At 40.4% G+C, this 21,731-nt stretch overlaps 1 protein-coding gene across 1 annotated transcript in view; it reads right to left on the reverse strand.

The window, feature by feature from the left end:
- LOC306658671 (ATP-binding cassette sub-family C member 2-like) overlaps nucleotides 1–21,731 on the reverse strand; it is a 95,160-nt gene that overhangs the window by 55,903 nt on the left and 17,526 nt on the right. Inside the window, 7 exon segments of the mRNA XM_079135845.1 lie at nucleotides 13,737–13,803; nucleotides 14,482–14,566; nucleotides 16,096–16,242; nucleotides 16,778–16,915; nucleotides 18,718–18,783; nucleotides 19,854–20,108; nucleotides 21,529–21,706. Coding sequence (XP_078991971.1) covers nucleotides 13,737–13,803; nucleotides 14,482–14,566; nucleotides 16,096–16,242; nucleotides 16,778–16,915; nucleotides 18,718–18,783; nucleotides 19,854–20,108; nucleotides 21,529–21,706 — 936 coding nt within the window.

The raw sequence follows: 21,731 nt of genomic DNA on the forward strand, positions 1-21,731 counted from the left end.
ACAAAAATTCTCAACAAAATTTTAGCAAATCACATACAAAATTATATTAAAAAGATAGTGCATCACGATCAAGTGGGTTTTATCCCAGGGATGGAAGTTTGGTTCAACATCCATAAAACAATAAGTCTCATTCACCATATCAACAGACTAAAAGTTAAGAATCACATTATTATTTCAATAGATGCAGAAAAAGCATTTCATAAAATACAGCATCCCTTCATGCTCAAAACACTAGAAAAAATTGGGGTAATGGGAACATTCCTTAACATTAAAAGGCCATCTATGCTAAGCCCATGGCCAATATCATTTTAAATGGTGAAAAATTGAAAGCATTCCCCCTAAAAACTGGAACAAGGCAGCGATGCGCTCTTTCACCACTTCTATTCAACATCATTCTTGAGACTCTAGCCAGAGCAATTAGACAAACCAAAGAAGTTAAAGGGATACGAATTAGAAAAGAAGAACTCAAACTATCCCTGTTCGCTGATGACATGATTATATATTTAGAGGAACTGGGAAATTCCACCAGAAAACTCTTAGAACTCATAAGAGAATTCAGTAAAGTAGCAGGTTACAAGATCAATGCTCATAAATCCAATGCATTTTTATACATAAGTGATGAATCTTCAGAAAGAGAAATTAGGAAAACTACCCCATTCACAGTAGCATAAAAAAATAAAATACTTGGGAATCAATCTCACAAAGAGGTGAAAGACCTCTACAATGAGAACTAAAGAAAGAAATTAAAGAAAACCTTAGAAGATAGAAAGATCTCCCATCTTGGATAGGCAGAATTAATATTGTCAAAATGGCCATACTACCAAAAGTGCTATACAGATTCAATGCAATTCCAATTAAAATCCCAATGATGCACCTTACAGAAATAGAGCAAGCAATTATGAAATTCATCTGGAAGAGTAAGAAACCCAGAATAGCTAAAGCAATCCTCAGTAGAAAGAGCGAAGCAGGGGGTATCGCAATACCAGATCTTCAACTCTATTACAAAGCAATAGTAACAAAAACGGCATGGTATTGGTACCAAAATAGACAGGTAGATCAATGGTACAGAATAGAGGACATGGACACAAACCCAAGTAAATACAATTTTCTCATACTAGACAAAGGGGCCAAAAATATGCAATGGAGAAAAGATAGCCTCTTCAACAAATGGTGCTGGGAAAACTGGAAAACCATATGCAACAGAATGAAATTAAATCCCTATCTCTCACTCTGCACAAAACTCAACTCAAAATGGATCAAGGACCTCGGAATCAGACCAGAGACCCTGCATCTGATAGAAGAAAAGTAGGTCCAAACCTTCAACTTGTTGGCTTAGGATCAGACTTCCTTAACAGGACTCCCATAGCACAAGAAATAAAAGCAAGAATCAACAACTGGGATAGATTCAAACTAAAAAGCTTTCTCTCAGCAAAGGAAACTATCAGTAATGTGAAGAGGGAGCCTATAGAGTGGGAGAATATCTTTGCCATTCATACTTCTGACAAAGCACTAATTTCCAAAATATATAAAGAACTCAAAAAACTCTACACCAATAATACAAATAATCCAATCAACAAATGGGCTAAGGAAATGAACAGACACTTCACAGATGTACAAGCAATCAACAGATATATGAAAAAATGTTCAACATCTCTAGTAATAAGAGAAATGCAAATCAAAACTACCCTAAGATTCCATCTCATCCCAATTAGAATGGCGATTATCAAGAACACAAGCAACAATAGGTGTTGGCAAGGATGTGGGGAAAAAGGTACACTCATACATTGCTGGTGGGGTTGCAAATTAGTGCAGCCACTCTGGAAAGCAGTATGGAGATTCCTCAGAAAGCTTGGAATGGAACCACCATTTGACCCAGCTGTCCCACTCCTTGGCCTATACCCAAAGGACTTAAAATCAGCATACTACAGAGATACAGCCACATCAATGTTCATAGCTGCTCAATTCACAATAGCCAGATTGTGGAACCAACCTAGATGCCCTTCAGTTGATGAATGGATAAAGAAACTGTGGCATATATATGGCATATATATATATATATATATATATACACACACACACACACACAATGGAATATTACTCCACCATGAAGAATGATAAAATTATGGCATTTGCAGGCAAATGGATGAAATTGGAGAATATCATGCTAAGTGAGATAAGCCGATCTCAAAAAACTAAAGGACGAATGATCTCGCTGATAAGTGGATGAGGACATATAATGGGGAGTAGGAGAGGTTAGTGTTAGGGTTAGGGTTAGGTTTAGGGTTAGGGATAAGGAGGGTGGTAAGAATGGAGGAAGGAAGGACTGTATAGGGGGAAAAGATGGGTGGGAGGGGTGGGGGGAAGGAAAAAAATAACAGAATGAATCAAACAACATTGCCCTATGTAAATTTATGATTTTTAATTTTAAAAAAAAAGAAAAAAAAAAAACAAGAATCATTTATTTTTTTAAATGACTGGGTCTTGGTGAGAACTGTCCACCTTACAGTGGTTTAACTTGTCCTATATCCATTCTTCTCTCCTTAACTGCTTTATCCTAGAAAGCCAACAGCCATAATATTATGGTAGCTGCAAAATCTAGCAGTCCAGCAAGCCACTCAAGAAAATAGGGTAGGTTCAGAACTCTCGCTCCCCTCAACCAAATTCAGAGGTGAATTACCATTATCTCACCTGTCTAGAATTCCCCGAAAACCTCCATTCACAAGACTTGTCTTTATTTGACCTTAGAGCTAATTCAAACAATCAACAGCAACTGTTTAACATCACAGCTGCCTGAGGTGATGGGAACAGTTGAGGCAAATAAGAAGCTGATCAAAAACTTAAATGGAAAATTTGGGGAATGAGATGTCCACAGAGGACTTTGATATCTCTGCTATATTCCTGGCAATCTAGGATGCCACACACCTGTAGAGCTAGGCGTATGCTCAGGAAAGACTACAGAGGACCCTAGCCTCTCACTTCAGACTGATCTCGTTGCTCTGAACAAGCAGGAAGCAAAGATTAACAGGGCATGGCAGCACATGCCTGTAATCCCAGTAACTCAGGAGGCAGAGGCAGGAGGATTCCAAGTTTGAGGCCAGCCTCAGCAACTTAGCAAGCCCCTACCTTAGTGGTAGAGACCCTCTGGGTTCAATTCCTAGTACCACAAAAAATAATAATGAAATTATCAGTCCCATTAGCTGTTAGATGTCCCTCACTTCACTGAGGAAGCAAAGGCTAAGGCAGAGATGTAAATGTTGCATTGCTGAAGCCATGCCCCAACATACACAGCCTCTCAGCAAAGGCCATGAGACTTACTGGTGCCAGGCATTTAAGGAAATCTTTGTCTAACCACTAGATGATCACTATGCCAAGTAGAGATTTCAGTGGCCACATATGACAAAGAACACAGATTTAACAAAATTAGTTCAGAAAACTAAACAAATAAATCAGAGAAACAACAACAAACACCACTACAATGAAGATTGCCAGTCAACTACTAGAAACTAGGGGAGAGGCCTCAAATGGGTCCTCCCCTAGCACATGAAGAAGAAACAAATTGGGACTGGTCTGTGGCTCAGTGGTAGAGCACTTGCCTAGCATGGGTGATGCACTGGGTTTGATTCTCAGCACCACATATAAATAAATGAATAAAATAAAGGTCTGTCAACATCTAAAATATTTTTAAAAAAAGAAGATGAAATAAATTCTGCCAACACCTTGATCATGCCCTTCTGCCTCTAGAAATGTGAACATAATTTCTCTCTCTCTCTCTCTCTCTCTGTACTGGGGATTGAATCCAGGGGCACTTAACCACTGAATACATCCCCAGAGCAGTCATCCATTTTGTTTAAGTCATCCAGTCTGTCATACTTTGTTACAGTGGCTAATTAGGTAGCTAAAACACAGAACCAATATTAATATAACTTAACTGGCCACCAAGTCCCAAGTCTCAGAACCAAAACAATAACATGTTAGGCTTGGAGCTTATATCACTGCTCAGAAACAGTCTCACAGGGTTTACTGGAATGAGGTCTTAATGGGTTGTCTTGTAAATTGTACTTTGTATATAAAAGAGGGTATTCTTCTAGAGGGGGGGCATCTACCCATGGGGGTTTATAAAAGAATCCAGGAACTCAGATCCAGGCAAATCAGAAAAAATATTTAGAATTACCATCAGAAAAATGCCCGGGTTATGTTGATGTGGTTGACTAAGCAATGATTCAGAGATTCCTGGCTTAGACCCTGCTCTTGGCTTGGGAGCTTCACTCTCCACTCCAGGCAGGATCTCGTGGTTTTCTCCAAGCCAGTTCCTGGAGTGTGGAGAGACTGATGTGAAGTTCTGACTCCTTCCTGATAATTCTGCCCCCACTCTCCTGGTCTGGCTCCTGAACCCTGTCACCCACACCATCTTGTTGTTTGTTCCCGTCTTGTCCCACCAAGTTTACAAGATTTGTGATTATGACTTTTTTTTTAGACTTTTGTGCTCCCCAGGGTGATTTAAAAGCGCCACACATTGGGCTGGGGTTGTGGCTCAATGATAGAGCACTCACCTAGCGCGGGCGAGGCACTGGGTTCACTCCCCAGCACCGCATAAAAATAAATAAATAAAATAAAGGTATTATGTCCATCTACAACTAAAAAAATTTTTTTAAATAAATAAATAAAATCACTATATATTGATCAGATCTCACAGTCAAAATACGCTCATATTTGTAGGCTATGTAGCTATTTCCTCATTCAAGTGATTTCTGGAACGCCACTCCAGATCTTGCTTTCTCAACCCTGACCTGCTGGTAACCACTACCTGAATCTGTAACTAGCACTATGCACAATACTACTGCTGGCAGGTCTTCAGGAAGCATCCCAGTAAACAGGGCTCCATGACTGACGGGAGCTAATCAGTGAACCCAATGGCAGTGATATTAGGGTCTGTTCCTATGGTACGCTATGATTCTAGATTACTGACAGTATTTTTTATGGTCCATACACCCAGTGTTCTTTAGTATATTAATCAAGGTCCCTTTGTTAAAGCTTACCAAGAGTTTAACAGCAGACTATTTACCACCAAGTTATGAAGTTGTCCAGGAACCGATTTTAAAGAATTTGAGGTAGTTGGAGTGGTGTTTGTCACTTGAATCAAGAGAAGCATGGCATCCCTAAAAGAGAGACCCTTGTGCCATGGGTGTTCTTTTCACAAGGGTTACTCACCCAAAACTTCAGTTGTAGCTTTTAAAGAGTGTTCTTTGATTGCATGTCAGAGATAGATTAACAGGATGAGCCACCCATTTGACTCAGGCACAGAATTTCAATGTCTGTTTCTTTACCCAAAACATCTCTGAGTAATTCACTTCCAAATGCAGTCCATTGTATACTAAACAATTTGGGAAGTAGATATTGGTTTACCATTCCCACCCGGGGCCCCAAATTCCATCTTGTTCCAATCCTCCTTACGTACCTGTGACCTCCCCTTCAGGACCTGGACGTTTTACAAAAGTCTTCAGATTCTTAGCAAACACTCCTTTCTTGGCCAGCAAGTCACTATAGGATCCTTTCTCCAAGATGGTGCCATTTCCCACAACCACAATCTGATCCACTTGGGGAAGAAAGTGAATGCTATGTGTAACCAAGAGTCGAGTCTGTAAAAATAACATTAAGTTGTACTGACTACCCTACGTCTATCATCTTCCTGGATTACTCTTAAAAGGAAAAACAGACATGTCAATTCACACTGGGGCTTTGCGTCAAACTGTGGTCCTGCCTTCTTGGCTTATTTTGCTTCTTTCCTTCCCAGCATCCCATCTTTTTTTTTTTGCAGGGGTTAATGGGGTACCAGAGATTGAACTCAGGAGTGCTCGACCACTGAGCCACAACCCCAGTCCTATTTTGTACTTTATTGAGAGACAGGGTCTTACTGAGTTACTTAGTGCCTCGCCGTTGCTGAGGCTGGCTTTGAACTCCAGATCCTCCTGCCTCAGACTCCCAAGTCACAGTGATTACAGGCATGTGCCATTGTGCCCAGCCAGCATTTCATCTTAAAACCTGAACCTATATGTGAAATGAGACTCCCATCATTGTGGATGTACTCACACACATTTTCCTATAGTGACAATGAGGTTTTCCCTACACGCATTTTCCTCCACATCCCTAGATAGCAAAAGGTTAAGCTTAGGGAAGTCACTTAAGATCAATGACGATCATAACTGATGTATATAAGACTAATTAACCGGCTAACTAATTACCCCTTTTCACCTATTATCCTTTCACTTACCAACTAACCAGCTGTACTAAAAAGAACTGTCCAGATTCTTTCAGAATGTTAGAGACATTGTGGGATAAGAAACTATTTTTGATCCAGACCTTCCCTGGTGTTAGAAACTCAGCATCCTGTGTATTCCTGTCTATTGACTACTGAGACAGGAACTTCACTCAGAGAAAGAAAGACACGAAGAGTATCAAGGCTGAATTAATGACTCTGGAGATGCCCTGGGTTTCTGGAGAGATAACCTAACCCCACCACCTTTGTTCTCTACTTTGCAGCCCAATCAAGACTAGATTCTTCTTATCTGCAATATCCAGGAGATGCTTATCCCTTAAGTCTAAGCTCAAAGACAATGCTTGGGTGCTTTTCTGATTCCTCTGACAAGATTTGGGTATTTCTCCAATGTTCCCACTGTAGTCAGTATAGACCACCATTAAAACAACTCTTGTTTTGTAACATTAATGTTTGTTTTTCTTCATGTCTCCCCATTGGATTGTAAGTTACATGAGAGCAATGACCAGATCTTTCCATCTATACATGCAAACAAATCTGGCATGAGGTGGGCATTCAGTTCATGAATGAATGAAATCGAGAAATCTTTAAGGACAAAATCCAGGATGGAGAAAAGGAGAGACAGTGAGTTCCTGCTGACCCACACATCCTACAGAGAGGCAAAGGGCCTCAGGGGAACAGCAGCCCAGGTTCATCAACTCTGCCATCCTGTGTCGAGTAGCATTCAAGAAATTGTGAAGGGAATAGGCCAAACATAGTGATACTCTCCTTGCTCAGCAACAATGGAAAAGCTCTCAACAGCAGAGGGGCTGTGTCAGCTCTCCTCCAACTCAGTTCACAGCATCAGGATATACACGCCAATTTTCCCATAGTAAGGAATGCTTGGTCTCCACCCACAACCAGTTCTAGTGACCTTCACCAGTCACTGCAGAACATTGTGAAACTCAAATGAGACCACGCAGTTAAAATGCTCAGCACAGGCCAGGGATGTAGGGAATACTCAAATAAGCATTAGGACTTGTTTCTACATTCAGGTTTAGTCATCCTTTCCAGAAACAGTCTTCTCACATCCTGCAAAAGTTCCAGGGAAAATGCCTTTTTAGAGCATAGCTCTAAAACCTGCAGGATGACCTGTGCCCCACTGCTGGCAAGTAAATTGTTGAGTCATATGGGTTTTTTCCTGTCACTGACCGGTTCTCTGACACCAGTTGGGTGTCCAACAATTCAATTAAATTTTGACACTAACTATCTGGAGTTAGCACAGAATCCCAGTTTAAAGGTTCAGTTCCACAAAATTGCCCCCCCCCACTTCAGATGTTGATACCAAGTCTCATAATTCTGACCAAATGGCTATGAATTGGAGGTTCTCATAACCCCCTCTATAATTTTCTAGAAAGGTTCACAGATCTCAGGAACACACTACTTAAACATTTGTCAGCATGTAAAGGATACACCTCAGGAACAATCAATGGAAAAGATATACATGGAAAGCTATGGAGGAGGGATGTGGAGCTTTCCGTGATCTCTCTATCCATCCCACCCTCCAAAACCTTGATATGTTCACCAATTTGGAAGTTCTCCCAATCTCATTGTTCATAGATTTTTATTACCCAATCTCCATGCCCCACCCCACCTGGAGGTCAGTGGGTAAGGCTGAAAGTTCCAATCAAATCACTTGTTCATGTAGGTAACCATACTTGAGGATATGGAGGGGCTCTACCGTAAGTCATCTCATGAGTATAACCTCAGGTGTGATCAAAAGGGGCTCATTATGGATAACAAAAGACACTCCTAGCACTCTTAAAATTCCAAGGGTTTTAGGAGCTCTGTGCTAGGAACTAGGAACAAAGACCAAATATATGTCTTATCATGACCACACGTCCATAGTACTTATAGCCAATCATCCTAAGAGGCTCAGGGCCAGAGCCAGTTCCAGCATAAGCCATGATCTCACCATGGAAGCCTTCTTGAGGTAGTCTATAGGAGACTAGTCTTACACTCTTTCCTCAGGAGCCCAGGGAGCATGTAAATAAGAAAATCTGCTTCAGGACAGTAACTGTCCTGGGAGATGCGTGTGATTCCCATTCCTTGTCCTTATATCTTCATCATCTTGAATAATTTCTCACCTTGCCATTCAACAGGCCATTGGGGCCCAAGACCTTGTTGAAAATGTGTTTTCCTACATGCGCATCCACAGCTGACAGGGGGTCATCTAGAATATAGATGTCTGCATTTTGATAGGTAGCTCTGGCCAGGCTGACTCTCTGCTTCTGACCACCACTGAGATTTATACCCTGAAGAAAACAAAAAAGAATAAAATAATTTCTGAAGGAGAACATAATTACTATTAAGTATTATTCCCTAGTCCCAACTTTACAGAGTTTAATAAGGAGGGGCAAAAGTAAGAAATTTGCCTCAAGAAAGTATTAAGAGCATAAAATTCTTACATTTCTTTATACAAATAAATAACTTTGATTCAAATAACTTTCAGTCCAATAGTTAAAGGCATGCACAATTTACATTTTCTATCAGATAATTAACTTATTTAACATTTTGTTGCTTTCCTACTCCATGAGAATCTAGAGGTATACCAGAGTAGAGGTTTTCTCTATTTTGTTCCTGGATGTAATCCCAGCACTTAAAATAATGCCTTTCACATAATTGCTTAGTAAATGTATGCTGAATTAATAAGCAGAATCACTCGAGAGTTGTTACTAATCTTCTAGCATTTCCAGATCCTTGCATCCCCAAAGGTTCATTTTTAGTAATGGAAGAATGAATGAAAACATTCTAAATAAGAAGAACCAGAAATTTTTAAATAAATTAATGCTATGTCTATATAGTTATTTAAAACTATAACTTCATCATTTAAAATCAATTTTTATAAAAAGTCATCTAATAACACGAGGTATTTAATAATATAGGTAGACCTTGGGTCAGTCTCTCAATCCTTTGCTTCATCAACTTTTATTTAGGTTGTGGAATTCCAACATTTGCTTCTAGGTATAAAGTTTAAAAATTCTGAGTTAATACACAAAACTCTGTGGCCAGGCAATACAAACACATTTTCTGATGTTTGTTCCAAACATGACTACCAATACTAATCAGCTATGTTACTCATGTACTTTGCCATTGCCCTTATTTTTTTTTTTCTTGAATATTTCTTCACCCTTCAAGGTCCCTTGTTGTCCAAGTACCTTCTCTCCAATCTCAGCCATGTCTCCTCCAGGCAATATTTCCAAGTCTGGGAGGAGAGCACAGGCCTCCAGAACTTGCTGGTACTTCTTTTCATTGAACTCTGACCCAAAAAGGATGTTGTCCTTTATGGTGCCATTCTGAATCCAGGACTGCTGAGGGACATAGGCTATGGTACCCTAGATAGGAAAGGATCAGACCATGTGATAGTTGTACCTCCAGAAATGCAAGGTTGAAGGATGAGATGGGCAGAAGTGGGAGAGCAAATAGAACTTAGACTTCAAGAACTATGTGTCAGACTGCGTGAGCATCTGATGTTTATGAATGTGCTTGTATTTATTACACTGACCAGGGAGAAAGACTCAATTCATCATTAAGCCTCTTTTTTCTAGACTATCATTTTCTTGTCACAATCCTGAAAATCAGAAGATGAATGCACATGCTGCTTCTAGAACAGTGTTTTAGTTCAACTCAATGAGTATACTGGACCTACTTTCAGGGAGTGCCATAGATGACATTTTAGGAAGCAAAAACTGAAAGGTTAGAATTAAGACACCAGGTGGTGTACAAAGCAGGTAATATCCAAAGAGAGATAAAGACCAACAGAAGCCTATGTTTAAAAAAAACAAACAAACAAACAAACAAACTTAGTACCCCCAAACCAAAGGCCAAATGTTCTCTCTGTTATGTGGATGCTAACCCACAACAAGGGAGGGTTAGGAGGGAAAGAATAGAAGTTCATTGGATTAGACAAAGGGGAATGAAGGGAAGGGAGGGGTGATAGGAAAGACAGTAGAATGAATCAGACATAACTTTCCTATCCTTGTATATGAATACACGACCAGAGTAATTCCACATCATGTACAATCATAAGAATAGGATCCTAATTAGAATAAGTTATATACTTCATGGATGTACCATATGCCAAAATACACTCTATTGTCATGCATATTTAAAAAGATCAAATAGATTTTTAAAATACTGTTATGAGTTAGCAGTAAAAAGCTTTCCATAGGAATTGGGGGATAAAGTTAAATCTGTACAGTCATCTCTAGTATAGTGCATTTTTAAAACTGCAACTTAGCTCACGAGAGATTGGTAAATCAGGAAACCATGTCAGCATATCGTGGAAGAAGAGATATTTCTTAAAATTTTCCAAGTGGGTCGATATAAAGCAACCAAGGGCAAGTTTTCTCATAATTGAAAAGAAAGCTTTAGGTCTGGGAATGTAGCTCAGTGGTTGAGTATTGCCCAGCACACATGAGGCCCTGAGTTCCATCCCTGGCATCACACAAAAATTAATTAATCAAAAAAGAAAGATTTAGCAATATACAAAGATCTTAAGGGGAAAAACCCCTGAAGTTCTATAGACCTGACTCTGGTGCAAGTATTGACTGGCTTAATAATTCAGAAACACCTCTAATTTCCTCTAAATTTAGCTCCCTGAGGAAGTTGAGAGTACCAATGAAAATGCCATGAAAACATTTTCCTGTGTTAAAAAAAGTCATGACAAGAAGGAGTCAACACCCTATGACAGGTTTGAATTAGGAACAAGTGTACTCAAAGATCTAGTTCTCAAAGGAAGAGGTGAGACACCCAAGGTGAATTGTGATGTTGGGTTGATGTTGAGGACAGATGCCAGTGCTGATTTTACAGACCCCTGCTCTTTTGCTCTTGCTCTTGCTTCTGTTGATACTGTAGCAGACATGCTGACACTCTAAAGAAAGACATCTCTAATGAATAGTGTACACTCTTCCTATGCATATGAGAATCACCTGGGGAGCTCATTAAAAATGCAAACTCTGAGAACCAGAGTCTGATTATATAAGCTTGGAATGGGGAAGAGAGTCTGTTGTTCACAAATCTACCAGATGGGTCCAAGGCCTCACCTACTAGTGTCTTCTCCCCAGTGAGGAAACTGAATGGCCCATATTTGAAAGTCAGAAGTCTTCTCCATTGGCATTCCCTCTCACCTTGATGGTGATGTGCCCATGGACATTCTCCATTTCTCCCAGCATGGCTGACATCAAGGAAGATTTCCCAGAGCCCACAGTGCCCACCACAGCTACCAACTGGCCTTCCATAATGTCCAGGTTCACACTGAAAGAAGCAAAATGATTTTGAAGGAGATGAGGGCTTGGTAGCCAAGAGTAGTTCAAACTCTGACTCTCCATCAAGTCTGGTATTACTGTGGGAATCACGTTTGAAGTGGTAAACAGCACCCAAAGAGTGGGAGAAACCAAACTTTATGTTATGCTGGTGGGCCCAGAGGAGATTAGCACTCCAAATTCTGAGTGCCTCTTACCAGTTTTTCACAACATTTATAGGCTATCTAGTGTGATAAATTTTCTAGTCTAAAACGATACATAGTTGTGCATGTGGGAAGTATGTTCATAAAAGCAGAGCTCCTTAAGGGAGACTGGCTCCTCTTACAAGATCTTTGGTAAATCTCTAGCCTTGGGCCTTCACAGGGGCGTTTACACTTCAAAGGAAAGTAGTTAGATCCTAGGGCCTTTACAATCCAAAAGGAAGAAGTGAATGGTGCTAATTAGGTTCCCTGAAAACCAGTAGGCAGAACGGGTAGGGGAACTCTCTCCCTTTCCCAGGCACTAATTTTTACAGACAGCATCCTTAGTTTACTTTATATCCAGGCCTGGGTCAGTTACCCACTACAGTATTAGATTTCCCCCCTGAAGATTAGAAAATTAAGCTTGGACATACAAGACCTCACAGTGCTTCTTTAATGAGTTTTTTTTTTTTTTTTTTTTTTTTTTTTAAGCTCTAAAAGGCTAAAGAATGAGCCCTGATTTATCCAATTCATCTATAAGCTATGCTAAATGTGCATTTCCAATGGAAAAATTCTCCTAGGACCAACACAGTACCACAGAATAAGTTCCAGATGTGAGTCTAGAGACCTGGCTTGGTTCAGGTCCTAATTCTACCACTGTGGGGTTAAATGATTTTAGAAGGTCACTTGTTCTAGACTAATGACTTCTGTTTCTAAACTAACAGGGTTAAACTAAATCAATGTTTTTCAAATTAGGTTATCAATAACAAACTAAATGTTACTTATTTTTACTCCAATCTTGTTCAAATTTGTGTATTCAATGAATAGCACTAGCTGAAAGCAGATTCCTTGATCCTTCTGGGGAAGATCTGACTTCTCTGGCTGGGATGGAGCCTTCATTGGGCTATAATCCTGTAACCTGGTTTGCCAGCCTTATTAGTTGAGTTCCTAGAACATTTGGAACATTAGAATCTTGCTTGCAGTCTTTCTTTGAACCTGATCACTGAGTTGAACTTCTTCCAGACTTACAGCAGTAAAATGGGAACTACGTCTACTTTCCCCTCTGCAAAGGGAAGCTTTTGGATTGGGAGGGTTCAGAGCAGGGGCTCCTGCCCTGACTCATCCTGTGGCTAGCTCCAGAGTCCATGTTCAGACTACAGGAATAGGAGAGAAGGGCGGGAGGTCATGAGAAGAGAGATGATGAAGCATGCTTAGTTGTGAAGAAAGACATGGCCAGCTCTGTTTTCAATGTGCTCATTGGATTAGTTGGTGTGCCAAAGAGATGCTCTTTGTGTAGCAGTATGGCAAGAGGCTTAGGGTAAGCACACCTACATGACAGAAGAGGTGGCCTACAGGGTAGAATGTAGGAATGGGTTATTTTGATGTGAAACTCTAGACAAGGAATTGAATTTTATAGAGGTAGCTCCCATTGTGTGGTCTATGGGGAAAAGTCAGATTCTAATGTTCCTTTTTTTTTTTAATTTAAAATAATGTTATTGTATTTTTAGACCTTTATTTTTATGTGGTACTGTGGATCAAACCCAGTGCCTCATACATGTGAGGCAAGCACTCTACCACTGAGCTACAACCACTTCAAGCCCCCTGATTATTATTCTTAAATGAATGAATGATCTTAAAGTTCAGGTTCTTGTGTCTACCATTCCCAGAGACCAGGGTTACTTGCCAACCCGGCACTATCTCCATCTGTTGTCTGGGAAACAAACATTGTCATGGGTTTTAAGCTGGAGAGTCAGACCATTATACAATAGGAAAACTGGATGGCAAATAAAATCACAGGATAAAGGTTCAGGATCTTTGCTGTCAGCTTATCTCTCAGAGGCTTAGCCTACACTAGTATTTAACTGAACACATACACATGGTTTGCTTCCCCATGTATTCTATTACAGGGAATTTTCTGAAACAGGACAGTCAAGAAGAATTCTAAGGAATTCTAAGGAACAGCATAGTAAGAGGGCAACTCACTCTTGGATTGTGGTTTCTGCATCCGGGTCCCATGTAAAGGAGGCCTCCGAAAACTGCACAGCTTTGTCTATTGAAGAAAAGGCCCCCTCTTTTAGTTACATGTAAGTCCCCATATATCTACCTTCCCTTACCTAGCCCTCACGTGACTCTGCTTCCTTTATCAACTCCTAAGGTCACCTCTGTTACATGCTGCTAGCAGGAGGCAAATGAAAGCTTCCAGGATGAGACTAGAAGTGGCCTGCATATTTGAAGTCCTTTTTTATTCAGAAGTCCTAAACTTGGTGGTCCAGATTCCTGAGTACATCCCCAGGCCCTCGGTTGCTTAGTCCCCTTGTATGAGTTCCACCTCCTTATACAAACCCTCCCCACCCTGGATTCCAGACCCACTGCTCACCCTGGCCACGGATGCCCTCCAGTTCAGAACCTGTGTGTTCCTTGACTCCAGGCTACTTTCCCAGTTCCACACATTTGGCTCCACTCTGACCTCTGCTTCCTGGATCCTTTTCAGGATTCCTTGATTGTTTTGTTTTCATAACAGCTGGCCTAGTTTTGCTTAGCAATATAGCTAAACAATCCACTCTGGGTGAAAACATAATTTAAGCTAACATAGTATGCTTATTATACAAGCATACGATCAGGACTAAACTCCCTTTAATTAGTTTGCTGCTAATAAGCCTTATGCATATCAAAATTCTGGCATCAGCACTATGAATAATTTGGGGGAAACAACTTCCAAATTGTTTACCAAGATTGTGGTCATGTCGAATGGCAGATGTGTCCAAGTCATCCCCTCCCAAGTACTTCTCTAACCGTTCTATAGAAACGCTGGCCTGGAAAGGACACAAAGGGTCTCAAGAATAAAAAATTTCAATAACTAACAAATAGGGAAAGGAACTTTGTCAACAGCCCGTGATTTGCCATGTGCCACATCTAGAACCTCTAACCCTCATCACAGATCCAGTCACACTTCAGCCCTGGAAGCCATCCCACCCTGGACAGAATTAAATTCAGCCCTTCAGGAAACTCAAGGGGTTCAACTCTACTGCTATCTCTGCCCAATCTTTGGCCCTGTTTCCAGAAACTGTCTCATGCCTTCTTCTAAGATGAAGGCCTAATTTTCTACCTACATCTGGTAACAGGGTCCCTGTCTTGCTCTTATTTAATCGAGTCTATTCTTTGATGATAGCTCCAGTATCCTAACTGGGTTACCACTGGGACCCTTTATAAAGCAATTAATCAAAGCTTAAATTGAAGTTGGTAGAACACTCAGTGGTCCCTGGAACATGAAAACTGGGGAGGTTTTCAAGGAGTTTCTACAAGGATGTTTTTCATCATCCTTCCTATCTTCCAACGAGGTTGTCATGAAATGGTTTCTTACGGCCACCTGACCTGATGAAGTATTAGGCTTTTTGCCTATACCTTCCTTAGGGACAAACTGCAGGCTATAAAAAGTGCTTAGCTATTGCATGGATCACCTCCTCAGAAACAAGAGTGCCCCACTATCTATGCTGTGTTATCATCCAAACCCTTTTTCTTCAGCGTTACACTGTGGGACAAGGAATGCAGGGAGCTGACACCTTTGCTGATCTTGCTTTTGCTATCTATGTAATAAACTATATCTGAGCATATTATTTCTTTACTGGCCAGATGGGTCAGCCTTTCTTCATTCCCTCCAGGACAAGGAGGCTTTCTCCTAAACCCCGTCCTTCCTATAGCCAGAGCTGCCTGAAGCAGGTCACCACAATTCTCCTACTTCCCATCATTCTGGCCCATTACCTGCCCCGTCCACTGACTCTTCTGTTACTCACCAGGACTGGAGCTAATTGTAAGATGAGTATCATCAGTCTGCCACCTGCCTTGTGAACCAACACTGAGGTCTGATCCTTGGCTCATCTCAGAGCTCAGTTTTCGAATCCAGACACTCTGGCCCATTCAAGGCCTCCTAAACTCCAAACTCATTTTCTGACAAGACTCCACTATGTGGGTTCATGCAAAAGAGAGTTCCCTTTGCACTATTTGTGTAATGTATCAACACCTCAAAAACCTTAGAAAAATATGTAGAAAATGGGTTGGGGAAAGGGCTTAGAAATATTCCCAACAACAAGGCTAATCATAATAGTCTTCACAAGGTTCCCTGTGAGTTAAAAAAGGTTAGCTTGGTAATCCTAATTTTAGAGTTACATATATTGAGGCTCAGAGAGTTTGCAATTTAAGATCAAACCATTTGCCTCCAGAGATCAAACAGATCAAATGGAAAGTTCACCAGCAGAAGCTGGACATAGGAAATAATAGGTCAGTTATTCTGGACTCTAGGGCTTTTACCCAGAGATAAGCAGTTAGCAGTGAAGTTCCTAAGTACCTGGAGCACAGAGGAGATCATCATGGGAAGCATGCTCAGGGGAAAGCGCAGGATGTTGAAGAGAGTGATGGAGGTGAAGGCCTTTTCTGCATCCAAAATATTGTTGCTATCCACCAGAACATAAACAGCAAATGTGATCACAGACACCTGGGAAGAGTAAGGTCATAAGCAATCTATTCCTAAAAGGATCCAAGCAGCCTTGTGCTGTTTCAGGAACATAGTATGTAAACAGTGGAGGAACCTGAAGGTTATCTCAGCTTGCTGTTACTGATGAGAAAACAGCCAAAGAGAGAAAGAAATATCTTGCCCAAGGTTACAAAGTCAATTAACGAATTGCTAGGACCAGAGTGAGGATCTTTTTCATATCGATATTCCTCTTACCATAAACTCATATTACCTCTCCCAAGAAGACAAGGAACTGTTCTATACACATGTATTCATGCTAAACATCCTGAAAGCTTGTTCTTGGTTACCAGAACAGCAAACAGTACACAAGGGTGGAACTAGAATTGGGGCCTAATGTAGGGATGATGACATGGGGGTTTGATGAGCAGTGATAAATTCCCTGAGTTTCTGGATCGGGCCTACAGACACTGGGTATCTATCAAGAATAGATGTTCCTCTTCAGGAAGCTGACCCAAATCCAAAACCTACCCAGTCCACTGACTCCTCTGCTACTCACCAGGACTGGAGCTAATTGTAAGATGAGTATCATCAGAGACTGCAGCTGACCAAAGAGCCTCAGGTTCTTGAGCTCTTTCTTCCGGATGTTGTGGACTTGGTCTTTGAATGAAGGTTCCCAGGCAAAATATTTCAGGATCTAATAGGTTAGAAAAGAGCACAACCCACACTGTTGTCCTGAAAGGGCACCAGGTGTGTCTGATCCACCTACATTTAAGGATATGCTCCCTTGTTTCCAACTCCCTTATTTGGGAGTTGGATATCCAGATTATAAAGAATGATTACAGAGAGATAGTTTGCATTTGTTGACAACCTGCTACATACAAAAAATTTTACATATATTATCTCATTGAATCTTTATAACAACCTGTCTCAGTTTGCCTGGGACAAAGGAGTGGCCAAGACAGGGTCTATTTGTGCTAGAACCTAGAAAGTTCTGGGAAAACCATGGTGAGTCACTCAGCCCACCTTTGTAGAATCATTGTTTCCATTTAAATCATAAGGAAACAGGCTGAGAGAAGTGAAGTGACTTCCCTGAGGCCACCAAGCTAGCAATAGTCAAGATTCCAAAACCAAGTCTTAATTTTGCCCCATTAGTAGAAAGACATATCAGAGCTCTGAGTAGAGAAATATCAGGGAGTTAAAAGAAGCCTCTGTTTCATTTTTAAAAATTTAGGGTAATACTAAGATCCATGAATCCAAACAATTTTCTAAAAACTTACAATCACCTTTAAAGAACAAAATGTATTATTTTGAAAGCTGAGAAACAAGCATTTATCTTGCCTATCCTGTATAAACTTTATTTTAGGGAACCAGGTAGTCAATAAAAGACAATTCTTTATAGGAGTTCAGGTAATCTATTTCAAAGGAGTAACAGAATTAAAATATCACTGTCTCACAAAAAATTTCACCATTTTGCAATTCTTAATGAAAAAATAGGTCTAAGCAACCATGATAAAATTTGTACATCCACATTTTTGTTAACCTTGATTGCATATTAGAATTCCTTAGGAAGCTTTTCAAAAATATAGATACTTAGTTCTCAATCCCCCAGAGAGTTCGATTTAAATGATCTGAAGTGAGTCTCAAATTTCACAGGTGATATTAATGTGCTGCCAGGGTCACAAAGCACAGTTCCCAGGGAAAGAAGAAACCACTCGGATAACATCGGAGCTCACTGAGTGGCCCTCACTCTTGCTATTTTGAAGCACACAGAACCACTTGAAAGTAATACCCCACCCCAAAAAAATCTAATTAAATCTGACTACCAATTTATAAGGAATACAGGAAACAAGGCAACCTGTTTCCTTCAATATGATAGAGGGCTGTTACAAATTAAGGTCACTATCAACAAAATGCCATATGTGGATATTTCTTTAACAAACAGCTAAAGAAGAGGAGTATGAGGCAATGGGGAAATTGGCATTGAAGGATGATCTTTTTTTTTTTTTTTTTTAGGTGCAATATGATATATTATGGTTATGTTAAAAAAAGGAAATTCTTTTGGAGACACATAAAATGTACTTAAGAATGAAATGACAAGACATCTGAGATTTGCTTTAAAATAATCTCTCAGGTGTGACATGGAGATGGGCATCCAGATGAAACTAGTCAGATCAGGCTGACAATTACTGGGGCTGGGTCCACGTAGCTTCATTATATCATTCTGTATGTTTAAAATTTTTTGCAATAAAATGTAAAAACAAATCAAAATAAATGTAAATAAAAAGGTAAATAAAAAGATATCAAGGTTTAAAAGAGGAACTGGGAGGGATTATAGGAGATGAAACGGAACACTCAGGGATAGACAAATCAGGAATCATGAGACATACAGTAAAGGCCAAGGAGCAGGACCCTACAATCTCTACTGGAATTTATTAGGGCAAAGAAATTCAGTCTCCCTCATTGCAACCAGAGGTCTACCAACATCTGGCTTCTTACCTTGATTCCACTGAGAATCTCATTCATGGTTTTCAAACGTTTGTCTTTATGTTTCATGTTATTGAACTGCCAGGAAAAGGCAAAATAAACAAAACATGCTTCCATGAGAAAGGTTTGCAGCAGGTACTAATCCTCAGTGATAGTGGTGACTGTCACTTAGAGTTTGAGGTGCTCAGTGATGGCATTCATCTCTCTCCAACTCTCCCGGCTGCCCACTCTGGTTCATCTGTCCCTGTCTTCCTTCTAATCCTGAAACGTGTGCATCTTGTTTCTGCCCCACGGCCTTCACCTGACTAGTGACATCTTAGATCATTCTTCCCTTCCCCTTCCCAAGGATTGCCCCTCATGGTCAGACTTGTGTTATTCAAGCATGGTTTAAATGTCTTCTCCTCACAGAGGACTGACTCTCTTGACCTCCAAATTGAAAACAACTACCCACTCACTATATTTCACCCTTAGTTCTCTGTATACTACTTATCAAGATCTGGCATTTTTCTTCTTTGTGTAGTTCCTGTGTCCCCACCTGCAAGCAGAATATAAGATCCAAAAGAGCAAGAACCTTGTCTAATTTGCTGCTGTTTCAGAAAAGTAAGATGTGCTACAAATATTTTTAGAACAATTATTTGTAATGGAATAAATGAAAAACATGTGAAGGAATAAGTTGTGAACACCATCAAGTCAACCCACCCAACCTGTGATTTCTGGCAGAACTAAGAGACTGTCTGCATGAAGCCCTTCCACTTGGTTGTAGCAGGGTCATTACCAGGACTTAAGAGTTGAGATGGCTCACATGACTACTCTGAGTGGTTGTTTTGTATCACTATAATAGAGAAACAGCATCAAAAATCACAGTTCTGAGGGCAGCCCAGCAGAGCAGGGTAGAAGAGTTATGTGCCAGGTCTCCTGGGAAGCCTTTCCCTCTTCAGTCAGGCTCTTCCCTCTAACGTGAATGAAGACCACATAAGCCCTGAGTGATCAGAAGATGAAAAAGGAAAACAAAGAAACTCAGGTATATTTGGGATGATGGAAAGTTTTGAACCAGTTTTGCTTTGTCCTAACTCCTTAAAGAATGAGAGCAACTAAAAATGTTTAGACTTTAAAGAAAGCATGTATCCCCAGGATGACTGTTTCTTCACCTGAATACTCCTATTCTTGGTGGCCAATATTCCATTAACTGGGATGAGGAGAACCATCACCCCAACACCTGCTAAAACTGAGGGTCCCAACTCCCTCCATAGGAAGTAGATGGATAAGACAATCTGTAGAACAGTTGACCACAGCAAGTGCAGGAAGTTGGTCACATCCATGAGCTTCTGAGCATCCACAGACATCAGGTTCACTGTTTCTCCAATGGGGTACTGCTTTCTGGCCAAGTTGGATAGGGTCAGTGCCTAAAGATAAATTTAAATCAGGATTGAGATTCATGAGCAAGGCCCAGAAAACTGAGGAGGAGAAGTGGAAACACAGGAAGTGAGAACACAATGGAAGGATGAGGATGCAACTTCAAGGGACTGTGACTTCTTGCCTCCAAATCTTCCTCACATTATTCTCTCATTCTTGACTACTCTTTCCTCTTTTTTCCACCTTTCTCCAACCCCACTTACCCACACACTTCTTTGCCCTGAAAACTCCCATTAATCCTTTGGTGTCAGTTTAGATGCAACTTCTGAGAAGGCTGCCCTGACTCCAAAGTTTAGGATAGATACCTCTTCTGGATACTCCTAAAACATTCTGTGTTTATCTTTTTCATTACCTTCATTACAAGGAACTGTAATCATTTTGGTTTTCTATTTCTGTACCAGAGGTAAATTCTGTGAGGACAAGGGCTACATCTATCCATTTCACTGCTATATTATGTGACAGACGGTAGGGAATCAAATACTAAAGAATGGGAGGAAAGAAGGGATAGGGGGATGAAGGGAAGAAATTAGCATGTATTGATTCTGGACGGAGACTTTTGAAGTGGCAAAGTTAATTGCAACCATACTCTTATACTGGGATTTGCAAGCATTCCCAAGAAGGACAGATATTTTAGAATGGAGAGGAAAAATGCAGAGTTCACATTTCTGAAGCAAAATGTCTTGACAATTGTTAGGAATTTGTAGGTAATATCTAGATGCCTGAGTCTTATATGTGGGCTTCTTGCTCTCATGTTAGATCAGAATGCTAATTCCCACAGGTCTGTCACAACAATGCCTTATACAAATGCACCAGAGCACTGAAACTAGCTTATATTATGCTCACAAAGGCACAATCTGGTGTGGGCTGCATCTTCCCATTAGAATGAACTGCCTTCTAATTCCCACAAAAACAGTGTATGGACTATGACTGACCCTAGATGCCCACCTTTGTCCTACTCCTAGAAGCTCTACTGCCATCTAATCCAACAACACATTCTTTAAAACATGCTGGGATTCTTGATCATATAGTAGAAAGAGAGAGATTTCCTAAAATTTTAGGCTACCAAGGTTCTAGAGGAATCATGACTAGCTTCTTTTCTGACTTTACATTTTCTATTAAGGCAGTTTAACCTTCTCAAAGAGGCAGGAAGAGAGAACAAGTATCTAAGCCCTGCAGGCTGAAAGGCAGATCCTGGGAAGCTTGTCAGCTCCCTACGATGACCATGTCCATGTCTAGAAACACACTTTTCATGTTTAATTTCCAAAGAAACATTTAAAGAAGTCTATATGGCTGATCAAAACCAAGTACTGAGATCAGTTATCATTTCCATCAAGTTTCCTTAATCTTGGAATAAATGCTTATGCTTGTTAAGGGAATTGTCTTTCGTGATATCTGACATAGTCTTCTTACCTTCTTATACACAGAAGCCATGATGGTTGTCCGTACACTCATTCCCATTACGAAGCACAGTTGAAAATAAGACTGAAGGCAGAGAGATTGGACTAGAGACACAACAAATAAGAGGATCGCATAGAGATATCCAGTCCACGCATACACGTTAGGGTCACTTACAAAGGAAATCAGCAATCTGCCAGAGCAAAACCAAGTAAATG

This window comes from Sciurus vulgaris (assembly GCF_902686455.1).
Source record: "Sciurus vulgaris genome assembly, chromosome: 4".
In the NCBI taxonomy this organism is placed as follows: domain Eukaryota; kingdom Metazoa; phylum Chordata; class Mammalia; order Rodentia; family Sciuridae; genus Sciurus; species Sciurus vulgaris.